At 39.4% G+C, this 23,139-nt stretch overlaps 1 protein-coding gene across 5 annotated transcripts in view; it reads left to right on the forward strand.

Annotated features, from left to right (window-relative positions):
- Positions 1-2,958: 2,958 nt before the first annotated feature.
- Positions 2,959-23,139, forward strand: part of grik1a (glutamate receptor, ionotropic, kainate 1a) — a 59,327-nt gene continuing 39,146 nt past the window's right edge. For all 5 annotated transcript variants that reach the window (XR_013207093.1, XM_077242670.1, XM_077242673.1 and 2 more), the window contains exon 1: positions 2,959-3,709. Coding sequence is in view for 4 of the 5 variants with exons in the window: in XM_077242670.1 (XP_077098785.1) it covers positions 3,586-3,709 (124 nt within the window). In the remaining variant the exon portion in view is untranslated. The remainder of the gene's footprint in view (positions 3,710-23,139) is intronic.

Genomic DNA, 23,139 nt, shown 5'->3' on the forward strand with positions numbered 1-23,139 from the left:
TGTGATGCACGTTTCTGACTCTCCTGTTCGAACTCGTTCATCAAAATAAACAAATCTTTTTTCGAGTCATTTCGTTCATTGAATGCGTTGAATGAACGAAATTACTCGAAAAAGCCTCGTTCAAAATTAACAAATCTTTTTGTTTTGTTTTGTTTTGTTTCGAACTCTCCTGTTCGAACTCGTTCATCAAAATGAACGAATCTTTTTTCGAGTCATTTCGTTCATTCAACGAACGAAATGACTCGAAAAAAGATTCGTTCATTTTGATGAACGAGTTCGAACAGGAGAGTCACCAACGTGCATCACAGAACAGAGCAAAACTGACAGTATAAAACTTAAACTTTTTTATTTATTTTTGAAATGACCGATCGTTTCCCAAGATAAGACCCTTATGCATCGTCTGGTGTGGTTTCAAGCCATTTGAAGCTGCAATGAAACTGTCATTTGGACCTTGGACCGTTTGGTACCCTATGAAGTCCATTATATGGAGAAAAATCCTAGAATGTTTTCATCAAAAACCATAATTTCTTTTCGACTGAAGAATGAAAGACATGGACATCTTGGATGACATGGGGGTGAGTAAATTATCAGCAAAAGTTTTTTAAAAAGTGAACTAATCCTTTAATGAGTGACACTGTGTTTGTTGGTCGGATGACAATCTTTGCTAGTGTTATAGAAGAATTAGTTGATTTGAGACATGAATGAAGTGTTTTGGTGCATTTTGAATGTGAAATGTACTGCTGTGCCAAGCTGAAAGTTGGTTCAGATAACTGAAAAGTTTTGGACAAAATTACCTAAGTATTGAGAAATGTGTCCTAGCAACTGTAAAAAAACAACCTGTAATGCATTTCTATTCTTTCCACACACTGCTGCCTGCTGACTAGTCAATTATGAATAATATGAATAATAAATCATAAATCTGTCAATAAATGTAACCATGCATTATTTGAAATGCTCTAGAATTGAAATTGAAATTCTACTTTATTTCTCTCCTACCTGCCACAGCTGACCATCAATATTAAGAAATCATGGATGAGTCGCTGAATCACACAGATGAAACATTCATCAGACTGAGGAAAGGAAGAGTCCTCTGTGTTGATATAGTAGCTTTGATTTGTGCTTCTTTTGGCTTTCTCTGTGTAGCCGTGATCATGGGACTACCGAGGTGGAAACTGACCGTACATTCTGGATCATGTGTAGAATATGCAGGGCTATGGACTAAATGTTCTTTTAGCCATAATGCCAGTTCATTAACATGCAAAGCCTATTTAGATCCAGGCCCGTGGTCAGCTCGTTACTTTATAACTCTCTCTTCGGTTCTGGCTGCGGCTGCATGGGTCATTTCACTCGTGAGCATTCAGTGCACCCGTCCCGAGAGTGCCAGGTGTTGCCTGGTTGGAGCGGCCTGTTTGCACCTGCTCGCTTCACTCACTACTCTCATCCCTGTGTCCTGGACGGCACTAAGCATCTTCCATGCCGATCATGGTCTGAGCTCCATTCGGTTCCACATGGGGGAGGCTCTGTTTGTAGGCTGGCTGGCCTCGTGTTTGCTATGCACGGCTGGGCTGTTGCAGTGTCGTTCTGGCCCCCTCGGCAGGGCAGGAGAAGAAACCACCATCGCTGAGTCCTCCAGCCACAGCGACATCAGTTTGGAGACACTGTTTAGCTCAGCCAGCCTAGACTCTAATGCAAATGCATGCATTAGTGAATTGTAAAAATGGATGAGTTGGTGACAGTAGTCTTTTTTAAAGGGATAGTTCACCCAAAAATGAAAATTCTGTCATCATTTACTTACCCTCATGTTGGTCCAAAACCTGTATACGTTTCTTTCTTCTGTTGAACACAAAATAAGATATTTTAAAGAATGTTGTTAACCGGACAGTTGCCCTCACTGAATTCCATGGTATTATTTTTTCCTATGGAAGTCAATATGTGCCATTAAAGGTTGTCTCAGTGATTTCAGGCCCAAAATTAAATGTCTAATCTTTCCTAATGATCCGCTACCTGCCCGCCCCATAAGCATGCCGTCCAATAACCGCGTCTCTGTAGGGCAGCGTAGGCTCTGAAATCTGCACACAAAAACAAATGGGTACAACCACCACTCAAAACCAAAATAAAGTGTTCCAACCAATCACTGACAGGGGCGGGTGTTGTGAGGTTTTGCGCTCGTGCACGGCTGGACGCGAAATCGGAGCAACACCCGCCCCTGTCAGTGATTGGTTGGAACACTTTATTTTGGTTTTGAGTGGAGGTTGTACCCATTTGTTTTTGTGTGCAGAGTTCAGAGCCTAGGCTGCCTACAGAGACGCGGTTTTTGGACGGCATGCTTATGGGGCGGGCAGCTAGCGGAACGTTAGGAAAGATTAGACATTTTTTTTTGGGCCAGAAATCACTGATACAACCTTTAACTCTCTGGAGAACCAATATTCTTTTATTTTAATATCTTCTTTTGTGTTCAACAGAAGAAAGAAACTCATACAGGTTTGGAACAATTTGACGGTGAGTAAGTAGGCTAATGACAACATTTTATTTTTTGGGTGAACTATTCATAAGGTTATTAATAAGGTTTAATTTAATGTTTAATTGTTATGTTTAATTTAGTCAAATAACATCTCTACAGCTTCTTCCTTTGAAATATGGGCTGTAATAAGATTTGCCCAACAGATGGCGTTGCTCCACCATTTGGCAAAAAGCAAGTCAGCTTTTGGTCCAATTAAATTTACCGAATCGGTTCGTACCAATGAACAAGACCAAATTTAAGTCATTCAAGTGTTTCTTTCCAGATGTATTAAGTTTGATTTTTGATGATTATCACTAGTTTTCACTATTATGTAGATTATGTCAAATGTTGTGATTACTATTCCAACATTATCATTTCTAACATATTATTATTATTAATAAGAAGATCATAATAGTAATAATAATATGATTAACATAAATGTGTTCCATTTTTCACAGTAGCCTATTGCTCCTATGTCATCCCTTTCAGTCGAGTGTTCTACAAACGCTTATCGAATCGTTTCGATTGAGTCAATCAAGAATGAAGAATCGGTTCAAAACACAACATCGTCACTATAATTCTGAGGACTCTCATACATATATTTTGAACATGAAGTGAATGAGAGCAACTATTTAACTTCCCATGACAGGCATCAGGTCACTTTACCTCAAACAGATTGTCTCAATGTAGCTATTTGGAGGGGAAGAGAATTTAAGACCCTGGAAAAAGTCTGTGCGGACTTAAAAAAGAGGATAACACCGTGAAGAAAGCCAAAACGCTGAGTAGATTTTGCTTTAATCCTGCGTCTGGATCATGTGTCTGCCATTGGCACGCGCACTTTACTATCCTCGCAGTGAGCGTGCGGTGTGCTACAAGTATTTGAAGCGATGAACGCAGGATATCCGCACAAAATCTTACCTGAAATGTCTTGAAAACTCTGTTACATCGTGATCTTTCCGGTAAAGGATGATATGTTGTTTTTGAGTCAATAACTGGCTTTTTCGAGGAGCTGTTTCCATTGCGCGCGATGGGAGGTGAATGGTTGATGAGCGCGCGCTACGATTCCCTGAATCCAGTTTTATGACATGAAGTTTTTTATTTTTACCAATTTTGATTACAAAGCCATGGATAAGCGCAAAAGACTGTTATTTTTCCTTTTTTACTTGATGTCAAAGTTTTACCTTAGTGACCAGCAGGTCATACGAATCGGTAAGTGATTGTCTGTAATGTCACGTTCATTGTGGTAACGTTAACTTTGTCACCTGCAGTTACTTGTTAATTTATAAACTTTCGGTGTTCGGCATCGTGGGTCTTTTTGTCACGTCACTGCTTAATCGACTTGTGAAAGTGTTTTGTTATCTCTTGTTTCAAAATATCTTCATTTTCTATTTATTTTTGTGACCTCTCTAAAAGTATTGTGTAGTTGTTGTGTCTGCATAGAAATAGCCTACGTATTCATTGAAATGATCAACATTGTCCGCTACTATAATAATGTTTTGTTCCAGAACTCAAACGTTAAAACTTTCTACAAATTGGGATCAAATCATTAACAAAGATAGGTTTCTCAAAGTCCTTTGTTCTGTATGTGATGTTTGACCTTTCCTGACATAATAAGTGTCGTTGACGGGCCATCTTGAAAGTATTATGTTTAATATTAAACCATCAGCATCATCATCACTAAAATGTGATTTGAGAGATTTGATCACTGTCTGCCCTCTATGTGTTATTGAGATAAAGCCTGCTGTAGTCATACAGAGAACAGTACTGTATGATGATTGATGCTGAATGGCTTTGGCTTCACTGTAAATCCCCAAAGTAGTTTTAACAACCTACATTAATCCTCTTTCCTACCCAAGACTTGATTTGATGCTCTCGAGTCCTTTCCAAAAGATGGGACTTCAGTTGAAACAGAAAGCTTGGCGTATTGCTTCTGTGGGATAGATTGTGAAACAGAGCTGGAAATACTATATATAGAGAGAGATCGGGAAAAATTAAGAGACCACTGGAAAATTAGGAGTTTCTCGGGATTTAATATTCATATGTGTTTAAGTAAAATTTATATATTTTTTTTGTTTTTTTGCCTGTTTTTTTAAACTACTGACAATATTTCTTCCATATTTCAAGTAAAAACATTGTCTTTAAGAAGGATGCATGACTCAAGCAGCGTACAAGGTTATCCTGGTAGAACAAAATTGCTCCCTTCTGCCCGGACAATATAATATATTGAATAAACTCGAAGGATTGGTTTCTCCCACGGGACGATGCTCCTTGCCACACAGCCAGGCCAATAAAAGTGTGGATGGAGGACCACCAGACCAAGACCTTGTCATGGCCAGCCCAATCTCTACACCTGAACCCCACTGAAAACCTCTGGAATTTGATCAAGAGAAAAATGGAAGGTCACAAGCCATCAAACAAAGCCAAGCTGCTTGAATATTTGTGCCAGGAGTAGCATAAAGTCACCAAACAGCAATGTGTAAGAATGGTAGAGCAGGCAAAGACACATGAAAGCTGTAATTGTAAAAAAGAGTTTGAACCAAATATTCATTTCTTAAGTTAAGACATTAGTATTGTGTTGTTTAAAAATGAATACACTTTTTTGCATTCTTCGAGGTCTGAAAACATGCCATCTTTTTTGTGATTTGAACCAGTTGCCATTTTCTGCAAATAAATGCTGTTTTTTCTTAAAATTTGGAAGAAATGTCAGTAGTTAATTGAATGAAACAAAAATGTAGATTTTACTTATTATCATTATTAATTTGATATTAGCACCTAAGTCAGCTAAATGTAAAATGTAATATTATTCATTTTTAGATAACAGTCTGTTCAAACTGTAGTCTGCTATAGGCACTCCACTGGACCATTTAAAATTAATTAGTTAGAACAAAAGGTTTACAAACACATTCTCTTTCTGTATATGTCAACCTACAGTGTTCCATCCATCCATCCATAAACTACAATGACATGACCTCAATTTAGGTTTACTGCAACGATCCTCTCTTAATGTTGGTAATTTTTCCTAAGATGTATGTGTGTGAAAGAGTTCTTTAGCCCACTGATCTAACCTCCTAACTGCCCTATTGATTCCACAGGTATTTCATCAGTTCTGTCCCTGAGGATACTTGTTTAGAGCACACCATGTGTTGACCCTTATTACCTGAGTCATTTGTCAAAGTTTATCAGATATTGTAGGTTTACAGATGTTTTGTCGCCTTGAACACACAGTGTTCTGTCTTTAAGATGAATGTGCACTGGAGCAATGAATCATATTATTAGATATACACGCCCTTACACATACACATGAATTTGATAGGACATTGTATATCAAGCTGGAGACACTGTCCCAATGTGCTTTCAAAAATACAGGTGCATTCACCTGCCACCTGTCATCTGAATGTTATGATTGGCATGTAACAAAGTGCACGCCACTGTAGACATGCAATAATTGTGGGATTAGTTTGCATAACAGTGAGCCATAGTTGATACACTGACATTCCTTGGCTTTTCACAAATGTTCATGTCAACATTGTATGACAGTGTACACTGTACAGTTATAGTTTCTGTTTCAAATATGATGAGCAAAGATTAAAAATAGATGTTGGATGATACATAAGGAAACAAGATTTTTAAGGTTTGCTTTTTAAAACAACTAATTTTAATTTTCATTTGCCTCTATATTATTGGATCCCTCTATTCAGAGAAGAAATGAACATGTAAATGTAAAAAAAAAAAAAACATAGTATCTTATTTATAAAAAAAATAAGTTTGGTAATACTTTACTTAAAGCCTTTGCATTATAAAGGTATTTAGAATGTTTGTTATAATGCATTATAGCTTTTCATAAATAATGGTAACCAAAGGCATAATGCATTTTAATATTTGCAGATTCCTTGTAACATCTAAAATGTGTTGTTTGCCATGTGTTTTAATGCATTATACTTTTAAAGGTGTAATAATGAATAGATACGTGTAGTGTATTATAACTGTGGTTACAATTATTCATGACACCATACAATGCATTATTACAATGCATAATTAATGCATTCTATTCAGATCACTCACCATGCTCTCCCAGATAATTAGGTGCTAAGACCTGTGTCCGTGGTCAAAATTCAAAAAAGTGTGTACTGTGCACTCTAAAAAATTTGTATTAACTTCAAGCAGGAGATAAAAAAAACAATGTAAACAATTTGTCTGTCTGCCTCCCTCAGTACATAATTAATGCATTAAAATACTTTTATAATGCATTATATATAAAGATTTTAAGTAAACTGTTACCATAAGTTTATTAAATAAATTATTTTTTTTATAATAAAAAAAATCAATGGCCTAATAAAAGCTGTTTTAATTTACAAAGAGTGGGTCCATCTCATGGCAGCTGCCATTTTTAGATGACCAGCTGAATACTACTTGCTTTAGGTAACCCATATTTTTGGTAATATATTTTCCATCATTAAAAAGTTTTATGCCTCAAGAAATTATTTTAGATGATTTTTATTATTATTCAGTAAATAATCAATTATTATTAGATTTTTTAAAATATAACTTTATTTAAAACAAATCTCCATATCAATGACCTAAATAAAGCTGTTTTAATTTACATGGAGTGGGTCCATCTCATGGCAGCTGCCATTTTGAGATCACATGATCAGCTGAATACTGTTTGCTTTATCTAGAACGGTAACCATATACTCTATCAGGCACTTTCGGACACCAAATAAATTAATCATGGCTTTAATTAATCATTGCATTTCTACAATGACACAATAACTGGAAACATTTTTACGTTTACATGATGCTGCATCAATGCCACGTGTTTGATACAGCCATTTACATGTTTCTATCAGCATTAAGGAAAAGCAAACTAAATTTGTTTTCTCATCTTCACGAAAAATAAATCATAAATGTGTCCTATAAAGAATGTCTGCGGATGCCATTTGTCATCCCATTGGTTGCTAGCACAGATTTTGTTAGGTTTGGGCTGAACTATTTCGCACACGTTCTTGTTTAAGATCTTTATAAATCTTATAATTACTGTCCAACCCTGTATGAATTTCTGTTTTTAAAATCTTGTGAATGTTAAGCTGCGTCAGTTAATTCCTGTGAGTGGTTTAAAATAATCTGCGCTCTGTAAGTATCACAGTGTTGACTGAGGAAATGTGCAGTGCTGATGGAAGTATTTCACAGGCCATGAGTGGAAATTAATCCTTTTAGATTTGGATCCACGTGGCCTCAGATGTATGTTCAGGACTGTGAAATGGCACTGCTCTTTGACGGTCAGCAGAATTTCCCTAAAAGTCTGTACGGATATGGTGAATTAGGAGCTGGTTTGCATGCCTCTGTGCATCTATTTGAACACTCTGCAAAGTATTTGTCAATTAATTAACAAATAAAGTTGGTTGTAAATATATGCATCAAAAAATACTTACTGTTAATGAACCTCTTATAGATGGAGATTGAATTAACAGTGAATGAACTCGAGTGTTTAGGATGACCCCCATGAGAAAATCAAAGAGTTCGATCACAGTGGCGGAGAGAGTGGAGAATAGCTAATGTCTCTCGCTCTTTCTCTGCTACAGCATTGGTATGCATGCTGACTCCTTATCCTTTTGTGTTTTCTTGTGTTTGTCAGAAGGGATGTGTTTGAACAAAATTTCATGAATTTGAATGAGAGAGAAGGTTTTTTCTTTGATGATGAGGCCTGTGTGTTTGCAGAAATCATTGTGATGTCTTTATGAGGAGTATGTGGAATACATCATAGACAGTGACTGAAATTTTGAAAAGAAGGTCAGAGACAGAAAGATAAAGACTGTGTCCGAGATGATCTGAGTATTCAGCAGTGGCTTATGCGCAGGTTTGTGTATGTGCTTGTACGTGTGCATGCTTGCATTGGTTTTTGCTCATTTGTGTTAGAAGGTTCTTCTATAAGCATGATCTTTTTGATTAATCAAGAACTGTTTACATTACATTTATTCATAGATGCTTTTATCCAAAGTGACTTACAAATGAGGAATATCATGCGTTTCATCTCACAAGCCACAGTATGCAGCAAATTGCTGAACGAAAGTAATATGACAGCGTATTATAAATGAAGTAATTTAAAGGTGCACTCAACAGCTTTTAATAAAAAGTTTAAGCTAAAAGTTTCACATATAAAGACAACACTTTTTTATTTAAGAAGTATTCACATGTACAAATGTGCATTTTTAAAGTCCACATAAAATGGATATTTACTAGGGATGTCCCGATACCATTTTTTCTGAACCGATCCGATCCGATACCAAAAATTCTGAGTATCGACCGATACCGATCCGATACCAGCGCAGTTTTTTTTTAAATCAAGTAGAATTTCTATAACTCTGTGTGTTGATCTGATAATCACTCTTTTGTGTGTTAAACACAATCTACTTAATACAGAATGAATGAATACAAAAATGATCATAACCTATGACAAAAATTCTATTAAAAACTAGATTAGTGGATAACTCAGCAGTAAAATTTAGTCTAGAAAAATCATAAGTGCACAATAATTGTATAAAATCTGAACATTTAGTGAAAAAATACATTATTTAGTGGGGAACAAATAAGAGACAATAAGTGTAGCACTAAATCTGGTAAAACGTTACACATTGCTCTTTGTATTGTTGTAAAATACATTCATGAAAAACAAGATAACAAAAATCAAAAAGATCAATTATTTTATATATAGTCTACTATAAAATTAAGACATATTTTAAATGTATAGAACAGCTGTTTAATGAGGCTGCAACATATGATAGATAGGACATAACAAAAAAGGCTATTAATAATCTTCCATTGCGCAAAAGTATTATGATATGATTATGAAAGGCTGCAAAACAGTGCGGCACAAAGTGCTTATGCGCATCCCGAGCGCTGAATGATCCGCTTGAAGCAACACAGTCACAGCGCGCAGCTCTTCGAGTCCGCATTGAAAAGTTCAAAGCACAAAGGAAAGACATAATGATGCATAAAGTGTATTATACAGTATCTGTCCATGCAATAGTTTATTGAGTCTTTTCTTTTAACTGTTTTGAATTTCAGTTACTGTGCGCGTGAAGAATAGTGCTCTCCAGTGTTGTGATCTAACAAACACATGGTAGAAAGGAACATGATTAAGGTACAGCAATACAATCCAGCAAGATAGTCATTTTATGCGAAACTATAGACCTTTATCTACAGATCAAGTATAATAATATTAACATTGAATCATCTTGGAGAAAGTTTCATCTATTGTAACCGAACGCGACGCACTGCTGAATGGAGAATGATTGACAGCCGCAGCGGATGGAAAAGTTTACGTGAACTTAAATTTAATGACTTAAATATTCATTTATATCTTACATTATACTATAGTATGGCTTCAGAACACTTATAATATAGTGCACGAAAACCTTATGGTGCTTTATGCTTTTTTGGGGCTCAACAATAACAGAGAATAGTGAACATACAATATCGGATTTGGATCGACCTCGTCTGACCGATACCCGATCCGGCAAAAATGGCAGTATCGGAGCCGATACCGATACTGAGTATCGGAGCCGATACCGATACTGAGTATCGGATCGGGACATCCCTAATATTTACCCTATCTGAAGTTTTGAAGTTGTAAAAGAAAAATATTAAAGTCCCCCTGTATTGTTGTTTATATGTCTATGTGTCGTTTTTAATATGCATTAAGACAAACCATGTGCAAATTCATAAGTTGACACCATTGCTGAATATTTTCTCTTTAAAACTGCAGTGAACCAAAGACAGTCTCAAAAATACGGTTGGAAATCACTGGTGTTTCTGACGTCACAAACTAGCTTGTAACCAATCACGTCAACGTGTGGGCGGGCTTTAGCATATCATTAACTATGACCGCTCTAAAGCAGTGAAGTCTCAAGAGAAGCCAGGTTATCCCGATATATTCTTCTGTTGATATGAAAAATCGGGGAAATTTAGCCATATAGCGGGTGTATGATGTATATATTACGATGTTATGATGAAATAGCCTATGCTTTTCTCCACGGACGTTCTGAGTTGTTCAAAGCATTTCTAAGGATACCGAGGCAGCGGTCTGACTCTGAGATGGCGAACGGGAACATAGTTTGTGTAACATTCACAACAAATTATTAGCTCTTAGATAACATAGTCAAGCAAAAGGCTAATCATATTAATTACCTTTATGTGTCCCGACATTGTAAAGAACGGTACTATTGTGCAGCATTTATCTCAGTAAGTTGGCCGAGTGGATCTCTGAGAGCTCTGAGAGTGAGTGGAGGCGGGGCAAATTACTATATTCATAGTTCCATTTATACTAAACGAAGAGCAGTGTAGAGTTACATTCCAGCTATTTTAAGGCATGAAGACATTTTTCACATTCCCAGTTTTAAGGGATACAATTTTTTACAGGGGGACTTTAAAGGACTTTTTACAAAAAAATAAAATTTTTCAAATTTTCTGCTTAACAATTTCATGTTTAATTTAATGTTACTTGCCGTTTGCATGCAAGTAAATCCATAAAATTTACACACAAAATTTTTTATTTATTTATTGTATTATGAACAATTCATATTTTTTATTTTTTTATTTGTGATCATTCAATCTTCCGGTGAAACGTCAGACTTCTCTCTGGTCATTCGGATCTGCCTCCATCTAATCAATAACCGATGGGTAGAACCAAGTTCTTTTCTGGTCTCGTCTATGTGGGATGTGTTTCGCTACTCTTACTCTGGATTACCCTGTGGATTTATTAAAAAGACTGCCTAATTATCTTAATCTATGTGTGTATTATACCAGCACAATCGGTGACACCTGCCATGTTAAGATCACGAGTCGTGTCATGTAGTTTTTTTAGTTCTTTCAGCCAGTGCTCTAAACAAAACAAGCAAATCAAGTGGAAGAAAAAATTAAATATCCAAATTGGCTGTTTTTACTAGAATGATGAAACAATCCATGGCACACGAAATGCCTCTGTGATCATCCAAAACACAGTGTGACAGTTAGCGGTCACAGTGCAATGCAACATGAGACCGAGATAAACAGACGAAAAGGATCAAAAAGAGATAAACAGTTTAGCAGTTAGTAAACACACTTCATGCATCCAGGCCACTAGGTGTCCAATACAACCGTGATGTTTAAATTGAACAAAAAAGTACTAAGTGCACCTTTAATTTGAACTTCCCATGATTATTCTTCTCTGACTCAAATTTGAAAAATTACATTGAGTGGAGCAAAGGGAAACTCATCAACGTTAAATATTGATTTTAATCATACTACAGTACATTATATAAATCAGCCCAGTTCTACCCTCTGCCTTTGTGAAATATTTGCTTTTATAAACGCAAATGTGGTTGTTCTTTTGCCAAAAAAACAATGCTGTATGAAAACACATCCATTCTTAGAATTCAGTTTGTTCGTACTGTATCGTTGTGCAGAGCGTTCTTTCAGAATATACTGTAAGCAGGGTGGTTGATGACAATGATATATAGTTAGAGCTGACAGATATGTAGCATTGAAAAGCCTCAACTGAACATCTCCCGGAATGATCCAGGGGGAAATGAAAAACAGTACCGGCTGAACGCACAGAGCAAAGTTTGAGATCCTTCATGGCATTACAAGGTCAGATGCACTCAAAACAGTCACCAAACACTTATGCATGCACAGTCATCTGCTTATTGTGCATCATAAGACTTGGGCTGCATACAAATATGCATACTTCACTACTGTATAGTATATGAAAAGAATAAGATTTAGTGTCCGAATTTACAGTATAAAACAGTAGGAAAAAATTACCTGGATGACCTACTACTTCCAGCATGATTTTAAAGTGCACATCCAGTCCCACAGTAGAGGATTTGTAAATGGCAGTGAGGCAGCACAACTGATGCTGTAGGTCACATGACAATGACAACAAGACAAATGTAGTGACGGGATTCATAATACAAAGATAATGGTCACAAAGTACGTACGTAAAAAAGTACGTATTCAGAGAGTGTTTTAGATGCTGCCTTTATGTCACTTTCAGTGACATTTTGTTTTATTGTCTCAGAGTTGAATATTCTAAAGTTCATTGAGCTCAATATTTGGAGGGGAAAAAATGAAGGCACTTAAATACCAGCAGCATTTCAGGGCTGCATTCAGACATAATCTCCAAAGGGCCTTTGAGATGTTAATTTTGGTAAAATGTTAAGAAAAGTTGAGAAATCTGAGGAATTGACTATAATTGCACACATGCTTCATCATCGGGGTATATATTACAGCTATTAGATAAAACTCTCCACTATTTTATGAATGAAAAGTCCAACTGTTTCCTTTATCAACCAGTTCCTGAGGAAAATGAGAATGATACATGTGCAAAAATAAGAAAGAGGCACAAATGGTTTGCGAGCTAAAAGGCAAAAAGACAATGCATCCAGTAACACAGTCTGGGAATGGCGACAATTACCCATAATTCAGCTAATTTACATCAATTTAAATGTAAAACTGCCTAACCTCTGCACCATTTTTGTTCATGTGTGCAGAATTTGAATGAAAAAAGAAAAAACTCTGAAGCAAATATTTCCACTCAAGGCTTCGTTGACGGTCAAATTAGGCCTTTAAAAGTTTCTTTTTGTCTTTCTGTACTTTGATATCTTTGCTATATCTTTGATATCTTTTCAATCTTGATAAAGCAAATTATTAAAATAAATACAATTATTAAAACATTGAAGTTAATAAATGTATTAATTAAATAATAAATTAATAAATAATAAAAAATCATTTAAAAAATAGATCATAAAAAATGTATTCAAATCATTTAACAATACAGTACTCACTGTAGTGAGTACATTAGGTGATTAATGTTGTAGGTTGATGAAATAGAAACTAAATAATTTCCAAATATTATTTTACACATATATCTAATATTAATAGTATACATTTTTTCACAGTATAAATTGGGTCTTTATACATTAACTTATAATGCTGTCTTTTTAAGCCAGCATGCACACATGAATAATTTAAAATAAATACGACAATATTCCATAAAAAATAAGAACTGTCCGTTTTGATTTTTGACTTTAAATTTAAGGTCCCTTGCATAGGCTATTTGGGGATCAGTGGTAAAAGATTGAAAACATGATCTATAGCAGAAACTGATACTTTTAGTCCATACTTTTTGCCAACCACTGCGGTTTGTGTTGCCTGCTAAAACCTTACCAATTGCTTACCAACTCTGGGGGTCTTTGAACTGTCTGTTGATCAAAGCTCGAGAGAAGGCACTGCATACTGCGTATGTCACATTCTGGTAGGTAGGACATGTTCTACATTAAAGTACCATGAACTGCATTAATGAATTGTCCACTGTGAGAATATATTGAGGAAGATGTGCTTTATACTGAACTAGGGCAGTGGAAAAATATCAATGAGAGTGCTGGCCTGATCCTGATTTGATTATGATCCCTTGATTTATACTGACAGAAAAAGTATATTTGGCCAATACTTGTACTCAGTCTTTTGATCGAGATATACTTAACAGTATAATGAAGTATTCTAAGTAAACTTGGCTTGTAGTTTTGATTGAATAGCCTATTAAATCATTTTTTCACATAGTTTTACAAACTGTCTTATTGTCACGCTTGTACTGATGGACAAAGACACAAAGAGAGAGTGACAGTGTTTATTTACACAAGCAACTTCGGAATGCTTGAAGGCTCGTGATGTCCGTGAACAGGAGTGATACAGGAAGAGCTCGACTGGATCAGCTGGATCTTACTGAAGGACACTTGAACAGTCGTAGATCAGTGCAGGTGAAACACAGGGAGGTGATCGTGAGTATCAGGAAACCCAATTCACGGCCGCTGCAGAGGAGATATAAATAGGACGTTAGCATGGAGTGAAAACCACTTGAAGTGAGGCAATAACTGGAACCAGGCAACGAACACAAGGAACCAGTGAGTCACAGGTAACGGATAGACGAGACCAGACGCTGAGTGAGAGGAGACTGAAGCTTATGAATGGTGTGCAACAAGGTGAGTAATGATGATGAGCAGGTGGAAGCGATTAGAATTCCGGGGATGATGAGCGAGACCAGGTGCGCTGAGTTGCGATCGATGGAGTGGTGTCATTGATGATTGAATCCGTGACAGTACCCCCTCCTCCACGGCCAGCTCCTGAGGGCCGTAGTCCCCGACGACGAGGGTGACCCCGCGGACGAGGCTTAGGACGATACGGATGATCCCTGTGGAAGTCTTGAAGGAGAGCGGGATCCAAGATGTCATCTCGATGAACCCAGCTGCGTTCTTCCGGTACAAATCCCTCCCAGTCCACGAGGTACTGAAGTTGACCTCCCTGACGACGTGAGTCTAAGAGGGTGTGAACCTGGTATACTGAATCCTCTGCGGGGTCCACTGGAGGATGAGGGGGCATTTCGTCGGTGCTCAATTCTTTAGTCCGAAATGAAAGGGGTGAGAAGTAAGGTTTTAACAAGGAGACGTGAAAGGTGGGAGCTATCCTGTAGTGATGGGGAAGTGCTTAACGGTAGGATACCTGGTTGACCTGCCTCTCAATCGCGAATGACCCGATGTACCTGGGTATCAGCTTTCGTGAGGGCAGCCGGAGGCGTATGTCCCGGGTCGAGAGCCATACCAACTGGCCTGGAGTGTAGAGAGGAGTGGCCCTGCGACGGGTATCAGCCTGTAGTTGATGCCTCCGAACTGCCCCTTGTAGATGTACATGGGCTGAATCCCAGACCCTCTCACTCTCCACGAACCAATGCTGAACTGCTGGTACGTCAGATGGTTCCCCAGACCAGGGGAACAGTGGTGGTTGATAGCCTAAGACACATTGGAAGGGTGTGAGACCAGTGGAGGACTGACGAAAGGAGTTTTGAGCATACTCCGCCCAAGGTAGGTACCGGTTCCAGTGGTTCTGTGTATCGTGACAATAGGTCCTGAGATACCTTCCGATTTCTTGAATTTTACGTTCTGCTTGACCGTTGGACTGAGGATGGTACCCCGACGTCAAACTGACTGACACTCCCAATAACTTAAAAAAGGATTTCCAGACGTGAGATATGAACTGGGGTCCTCGGTCAGAAACCAGTTCTTCTGGAATACCGAAGTGGCGAAATATTTCTGTGAACAGAAGTTCGGCGGTCTTGAATGCTGTGGGAAGTTTGGAAAGTGCTAATAGTTTGCAGGACTTTGAGAATCTGTCGACGACGACAGGTTTGCAGGTCTTGTCATTAGAGGGAGGTAAATCAGTTATGAAATCGACAGTGATGTGTGACCAAGGTCAATTCGGTATGGGGAGTGGCATTAGCTTACCCTCAGGTAGACGTCGTGGTATCTTGGTCATGGCGCAGGCGGTGTAACCCTGTACGTACCGTGAAACATCCTGAGACATCCTGGGCCACCAGTAATGTTCTTGGAGGAGAGTCAAGGTCTGATGGCTACCTGGGTGTCCGGATCCCGGAGAAGTATGCACGGACTCCATGAGGGGTATCCGGAGTCGAGATGGAACGAAGATCTTCCCCTCGGGACCCCCCGGTGGAGCAGGTTCCGACAAGGTGGCCTCAGCGATGAGGTTGTTGAGATTCCAGAGAATGGGACTCATTATCAGGGTTGAAGGGAGGACTGTTTTGGCGCTTTTCTGAGAGGTTTCCGGTTGGAACATACGAGACAGTGCGTCGGCTTTGAGGTTTTTGGTTCCAGGGCGATAGGTTACCGAAAAGTTGAAACGAGTGAAGAACAATGCCCACCGGGCCTGGCGTGGATTCAACCTTTTGGCGTCTCGAAGGTATTGTAGGTTACGATGGTCTGTGATTACTTGGAATGGATGGTTTGCTCCTTCTAGCCAATGTCTCCACTCTTCCAACGCCAGTTTGATGGCCAATAACTCCCGATTGCCCACATCATAGTTTTGTTCCGCCGGTGTTAACTTGCGTGAGAAGGCGGCGTATGGTCGGAGTTGAAGAGGAGTCCCCTGCCGTTGGGACAGTACCGCTCCAACACCGTTGGAAGAGGCGTCGACTTCCACGACGAATAGCTTATCTGGGTTCGGATGGCAGAGCATGGGGGCTGAACAGAAGGCTTTCTTTAGGTTCTCGAAGGCTGCAGTGGCTTCTGGAGACCAGGTGAGACGTTTGACCTCCTTCCTTACCATGGATGTGACAGGAGCACAGGTCTTGCTGTAGTCCTTGATAAAACGACGATAAAAGTTCGCAAAGCCAAGGATTCTCTGTAGTTCTTTCAGAGTCTGAGGTTTGGGCCAGTTGAGGACAGCTTTCACCTTGTTTTGATCCATGGAGATACCCTGTGGCCGAATGACATAACCCAGGAAGTGAATGGTGGTTTGGTGGAATTCGCACTTCTCGAGTTTTAAATATAACTGGTGGTCACGAAGATGGGTCAATACTTGATGTACATGGTTTACGTGCTCCTGAAGACTGGTGGAGTAGATGAGGATGTCGTCTATGTAGATTATGACTAATCAGTTGAGTAAGTCACGGAATATTTCATTCATGAACCCCTGGAAAACTGACGGTGAGTTGGACAGACCGAAGGGCATGACCCGGTATTCATAGTGGCCTGCAGGGGTAATGAAAGCCGTCTTCCACTCATCTCCCTTGCGTACGCATACCAGGTTATAGGCGCTCCGTAAGTCGAGCTTCGTGAAGATTACCGCAGATCGTAGTTGTTCGAGAGCAGCAGGTACCAACGGTAGAGGATATCGGTATTTGATTGTAGATGCATTCAGGACCCGGTAGTCAATACACGGACGAAGCCCACCATCCTTCTTTCCGACGAAGAAGAAGCTAGATGCGGCTGGGGACGTAGAGTATTGAATATATCCCTGTCGTAACGCCTCCTCCACATATTCCTCCATAGCCTTATGCTCAGGAATGGACAGGGGATAAACCTTCCCTCTAGGTAGAGTGGCCCCAGGCAGCAACTCAATGGTGCAATCCCAAGGTCGGTGAGGTGGAAGGGTGGTAGCTCTTTGTTTACTGAACACGTCCTGAAATGCCTGGTATTCAGAGGGAATATTCGGGACTGAATCAGTGACTGGACTCTCAACAGAGGTGGATCCCAGGAAGACTGGAGTGGGGGGCTTAGACGGATTCTTGTTAATGGCTAGAAGGCAGTTTACTTTACAATGTTTGCTCCATTGACATACCTCACCGGTGGCCCAACAGATGACTGGTGAATGCTGATCAAGCCACGGACGTCGCAGAAAGAAGGTCTGCTGTCGAGTCTTCCAAGACATAAAACGAACACTCCTCACCATGCAAATAGCCCACTGACAGATATACTACTGGACTGTAATACTGGATGTTTCTTCTCCCCAAGGGTTTGCCCAGAATAGAGAGGATGCTCAATGGACGAGTTAAACGCCGACGGCGGGCTTGCAGGCGGTTGAGCAGCGATGCGGAAATTAAATTCCCCGCTGCGCCAGAGTCTATAAAGGCTTTTGCTGGAACAGAGTGTTCACGATATTTAAGAATTACAGGGGTTAGTGCCAGATTAGAAACTGAACAGGGTAGATCAATGGTACTCACCCCCGAGCGCGTGGGGCGGACAGGACAGTCCAGGCGATAGTGATCAGCAGCTCCACAGTTGAGGCACAGATTATTGTTCCGACGACGATTGCGCTCGGTGGTGGCAAGATGGCCTGCACTGATCTCCATAGGCTCAGGTGAAGGGAAGTTTACTGACGGGGAGTGTGGAGTTGGTAATTCAGGGATCGATCTCGCGTTACTGGCCAAAGCGGATCGTGGAGGAAAAGTTGTGGGTGACCGGAGACAAGGAGCGCGATGTTGAGCAATAAGGATTGATCGCTGAATTAGTTTCTCTATCCCAATCGAGTCTTCATAAATGGCAAGCTGCAGACAGATGTCGGGATTCAAACCACGTCGATAAGCAGTCATTAAAGCAACTTCATTCCATCCAGTGTTAGCGGCGATAGTGCGGAACTGCAGGGCATAGTCTTCCACCGTAGAACGGCCCTGACGTAAACGTAGCAGCTGATCGTGGATGGATACCGCATTCGAGGTTTGTGCGAAGACAACTTGAAAGTGTTCCAGAAAGCAACTCAACGATTTTAGAGCAGGTGCATTAGAATCCCATAGCGCTTGTGCCCAACTCAAAGCGCGACCTGTGAGTAGTGAGATAACAAAGGATATCTTGGCTCTTTCAGAGATGAATTGGTGGGCGTGGATGTCCATGTTAAGTCGACACTGCAAAAGGAATCCACTGCATGCCTCGTCTCCCGAATATGAAGCGGGTCGGGCCATGGGGCTACTGGATGCAGGTCGGAGACTCTGTAGAGTGCGACTAAGTTCAGCGAGGGTTTCTTGAAGTGTAGTAGGTGGACTGGATGAGGCAGCGGCCGCTGCGGAGAGAGGCGAATGTACTGTGGCAGTCGATGCGGTGGCGCCCTGAGTGGTCTCAGCACCGGAATGTAGGACATTGTGAGCTGATGAAGCTTGCATAGTGTGGTCCGGTCTTCTGTCACGCTTGTACTGATGGACGAAGACACAAAGATAGAGTGACAATGTTTATTTACACAAGCATAAGCAACTTCAGAATACTTGAAGGCTCATGATGTCCCGGGGAATTCCCAAGTCCCAGAGGATTCCGTGAACAGGAGTGATACAGGAAGAGCTCGACTGGATCAGCTGGATCTTACTGAAGGACACTTGAACAGTCGTAGATCAGTGCAGGTGAAACACAGGAAGGTGACCGTGAGTATCAGGAAACCCAATTCACGGCCGCTGCAGAGGAGATATAAATAGGACGTTAGCATGGAGTGAAAACCACTTGAAATCAGGCAATAACTGGAACCAGGCAACGAACACAAGGAACCAGTGAGTCACAGGTAACGGATAGACGAGACCGGACACTGAGTGAGAGGAGACTGAAGCTTATGAATGGTGTGCAACAAGGTGAGTAAAGATGATGAGCAGGTGGAAGCGATTAGAATTCCGGGGATGATGAGCGAGACCAGGCACGCTGAGTTGCGATCGATGGAGTGGTGTCATTGATGATTGAATCCGTGACACTTATAAACTTACATTATTTGAAAATATTGATTTATAAAGAAAACAGATATGTACCTAACTCTGATTACTTAGATAAAGTAGATTTTAAGAAAATTCCTAAGTACACTACCAGTGGACAAGCCTACACAAACTTTCAGCACCTTTGACTGAATTTTCCTGCTGTCTATGTTTTCACCGTTATATGGTAGGGGGCGCTATTACACATCTTTTAGTACAGAATCTCCGGATCAAAACACAGGTGAAGAAGTAGATAGAAGATTGCTTACGTAAATGTAAAACATCGTGATCATCAAACATTAAACAGCACATAAACTGCCTAACGTTACCGAATGAAATTAAAGCTTTACATAAGTTCTGCCAGGAAGACTCAATCGTTACGTCACTCATTACCTTCACATCTAACCAATCATGTTCTAATACTTGCAGTATAAACTATCAGTACTTACACATGTCTGAGTTTGCAGATGCTGACACAAGCATTCACCTCCATCCTCCCCACCATCACCAGGATGGTCCCTTCCCCTCCATCCTCCCCACCCCACCAGGATGGTCCCTTCCCTGATTCCGCTACCCTCGGATTACGCGCTATGGATGATGAATTCGATCTACTCGAAAATCTATCTAACATAAATCTGTGTTATGTTCTGAATCCGATCTGGTTTAAAAAAAAGCGATTTTCTCATCTTATTGTTTAAACAAGTGCTTTTTTAATGAAACTTACTCAGATTCAAGTGTTGATAAAAAATGATGCATGAAGCTAAAATTGAATGTTTTTAAAATGGAAAGAGTTAAAGGGCTACAGTTATATTTCAAGTATAAAAAATTCATACCTAAATAGGAACATAGTTGTATACTTAAAGTACAAAAATAATATATAAATATTAAACTATACGTATGATGTTATGTTCACTTAAAGAAAACTTACAAGTATACTTGCCATAAAAACTAAACAAGTATTTGACTAGTAAACTATAGCTATATCTATAAGTTCACTTGTAGTATAGTTGCAGTACAAATGAGAAATGTAGTTGTAAACTATAGTTGTGTACTCAAAGTTTACTACTGTTACATTTAAAGTTCATTTACTAAAAGTGGGCCAATTTAGTCCCAAGTAGTATTGAAACAGTACACTTACATGTATACTTCTAGTACATTGATATTAGTATACTTACTACATAAAGTATACTAAAAAATATGCTTGTACTTTACTAAAGTATACTTGAAGTTACGAACTTGAAGTATACTTATTTTTTGTAAGGGAGTGAGCTGCTGCAGGAAACAGCACCACCAAAAGCATCAAAAGCAGGTGAGAATTTTATTAAACCCCTCAAAGATACTCATAAGCACTTTCAAGTACAAGAACAATCTTTGCTTAGTTTTGTTGGTGGCCATGATGTTGTGGCCCTCCTCCCCATGGGGTTCGACACGACATACGTCACGACCAAACGTAAGCGATTGGTTATGGCAGATCCAGAGTGACTCTGGGCAGATCCAATAGTTTTAGACTTCAATAGAGTACCCGGCTACAAGGAAGTTAACGCTTGTCAATGGAGCGGTGCCAAAGACTATGTACAAATGAAATGTACGAGAGTCTGGTGGGACCAGGCTAGGTTTTTCTTTTATGAGTACAGTGAATTTGTATTACTTAAGATCACATTTATATTACATTACATACTTTATATTATAGTACATACTTCTTTTGTCACATAACATTTTTCACCTACTGTATAGTAGGGAAGAATGCGATTTCAGACGCAGTCATAGCGTATGCGATTCTTCCTATTGAAATGTTTTGTAATGTGTGACCCCCTGTTGCCGATCTATCATGTAATGTGCACACAAATGCGAATAAATGGTTCCCCAGATAGTCATGTATTGTGGGAAGAACAGTGATTTAACAACTTTGAAAATCGTGTAGTGTGTTCATAGTTAGTGAAGCCTGAGTTTGTGGTTTTGTATTTCTTTAGTAAAATTCATAAATGAGTGATTTGAATTGTCCTGCTTCCAAACTGTGTACAAACATATTTTTTGTATTATAGTGTAACGATAATAAATTAACACTTTGTAATGAACATAATGTATAACAGACAATAAAATGTTTTTTTCTTTTCTTTTTTTCCGATTAATCATAAAAATATGCAAAGCTCTACTCCTCTACGTACAAGCATATAGATACAAAGCTTAGAACTTTCTTTTTAGCTTATGTTTATTGCAGGGTCAAAATGCATTTAATGGCACAAACATGATAGAAAAAGAAATTCATTAAAGTTGCGGTCTCCAAGGTGAGTCGCAGAGGCTTTGGACATCCCTTGGGGACCATTTTCCAATGAATAGAAATAAAGCATTAAGCATGCTCAAGTAACCATCACTGTGCCTACACACACAAGACACTGTAAATCAATTTGGTTCGAAATGGCTGACTCTTAACGTGCCAATTAAAGGAAATTTGAAGCTAGATTGATTTGGTGTTTCCAGGTAATAAAAGGTCAATGACGGATCAGACTTTTTAGTCAGCTGAAATAGAGTAAATAAACATAGCAAAAGCGTAGATCCGATACTCCCTCAAAAACTAACCGAGACTTGTTTGCTGTCAGACTCATTGTTATCAACTCTCCTTCATGTTAGTGCGTCTGCCTCGTCTAGAAAAGCTTCAGGCTTCATTTTTATCTCCAGCCTTCCAATCGGACACAGTCTGACCATCTCCCTCTATATGAAAGCAGTCAGTTTTTCACAGACGAAATCTCATCCCCTTGCTCCCTGTGTGGAGTGCTCGGTCTGCGCTCTTTCCTCGAGGGATTATCTGAACATCAGACAGTGTTATCCACAGCACGACTTTTTGGCTTTGCTCATTCCAACTCAGCTTTCAAAAAGCCAAAACAAGCCACTGAGACCGGGTTTCGTAGAAGCTCGTATCTGCACTCTGATGAGCTTCATCTCACATGCATGAACATTTCCATTTAATTACTCTTATCTTCATTCACAGTCTTTTCATTAAAGAGCCAATCTGTCACTTTCACTGTTGGAGGTTGGCTGTTTATTGGTGAGTTAATGACCCATTATTTCCTGCTGAGACCTGTTTGTTGGCCGTCTATGAATAGAGCCCAATCTCAGGTGGATGTCCTCCATGCGGATCTCACCATTGCATTGTATTTGCATGTTGTGTAGTTTTAGTATCTCCAGCATTACAAGTAATGTGTCATGACAATGCTCTTGGTAACAGATGTTCATGCATAATTGTGGAGATACACTCCAATGCAAGTCTTGGCCAGTTAGTCATTTGCGCAATGTTGACTTTGCACCCTACGAAGTTAAATAGATTCTTGATGTGCATATTCAGTAACAAAGTCTGACGTTATTTGCTGTTATCATGATTATTTGCTGATTCAGGTGTGAACAATTTGTTTTGATCTCGATGATTGTGTCATTTGCATATGATCACTGGGAAGAGATGATGTTGATTAACCTCATGCAATTTTGAGAATAAGCTTCACTGCCAGCAAGGGAAGTGATTTAAAAAATGGCGTGTTAAAGGTCAAATGCAGTGTTGGCCAATTAGTCCAAATTTGCCATTTCAGATTTTCTAAATGTTATG

The sequence above is a fragment of the Siphateles boraxobius genome, unplaced genomic scaffold, assembly GCF_051911475.1.
Source record: "Siphateles boraxobius isolate OS27281-9 unplaced genomic scaffold, OSU_SipBor_1 25, whole genome shotgun sequence".
In the NCBI taxonomy this organism is placed as follows: domain Eukaryota; kingdom Metazoa; phylum Chordata; class Actinopteri; order Cypriniformes; family Leuciscidae; genus Siphateles; species Siphateles boraxobius.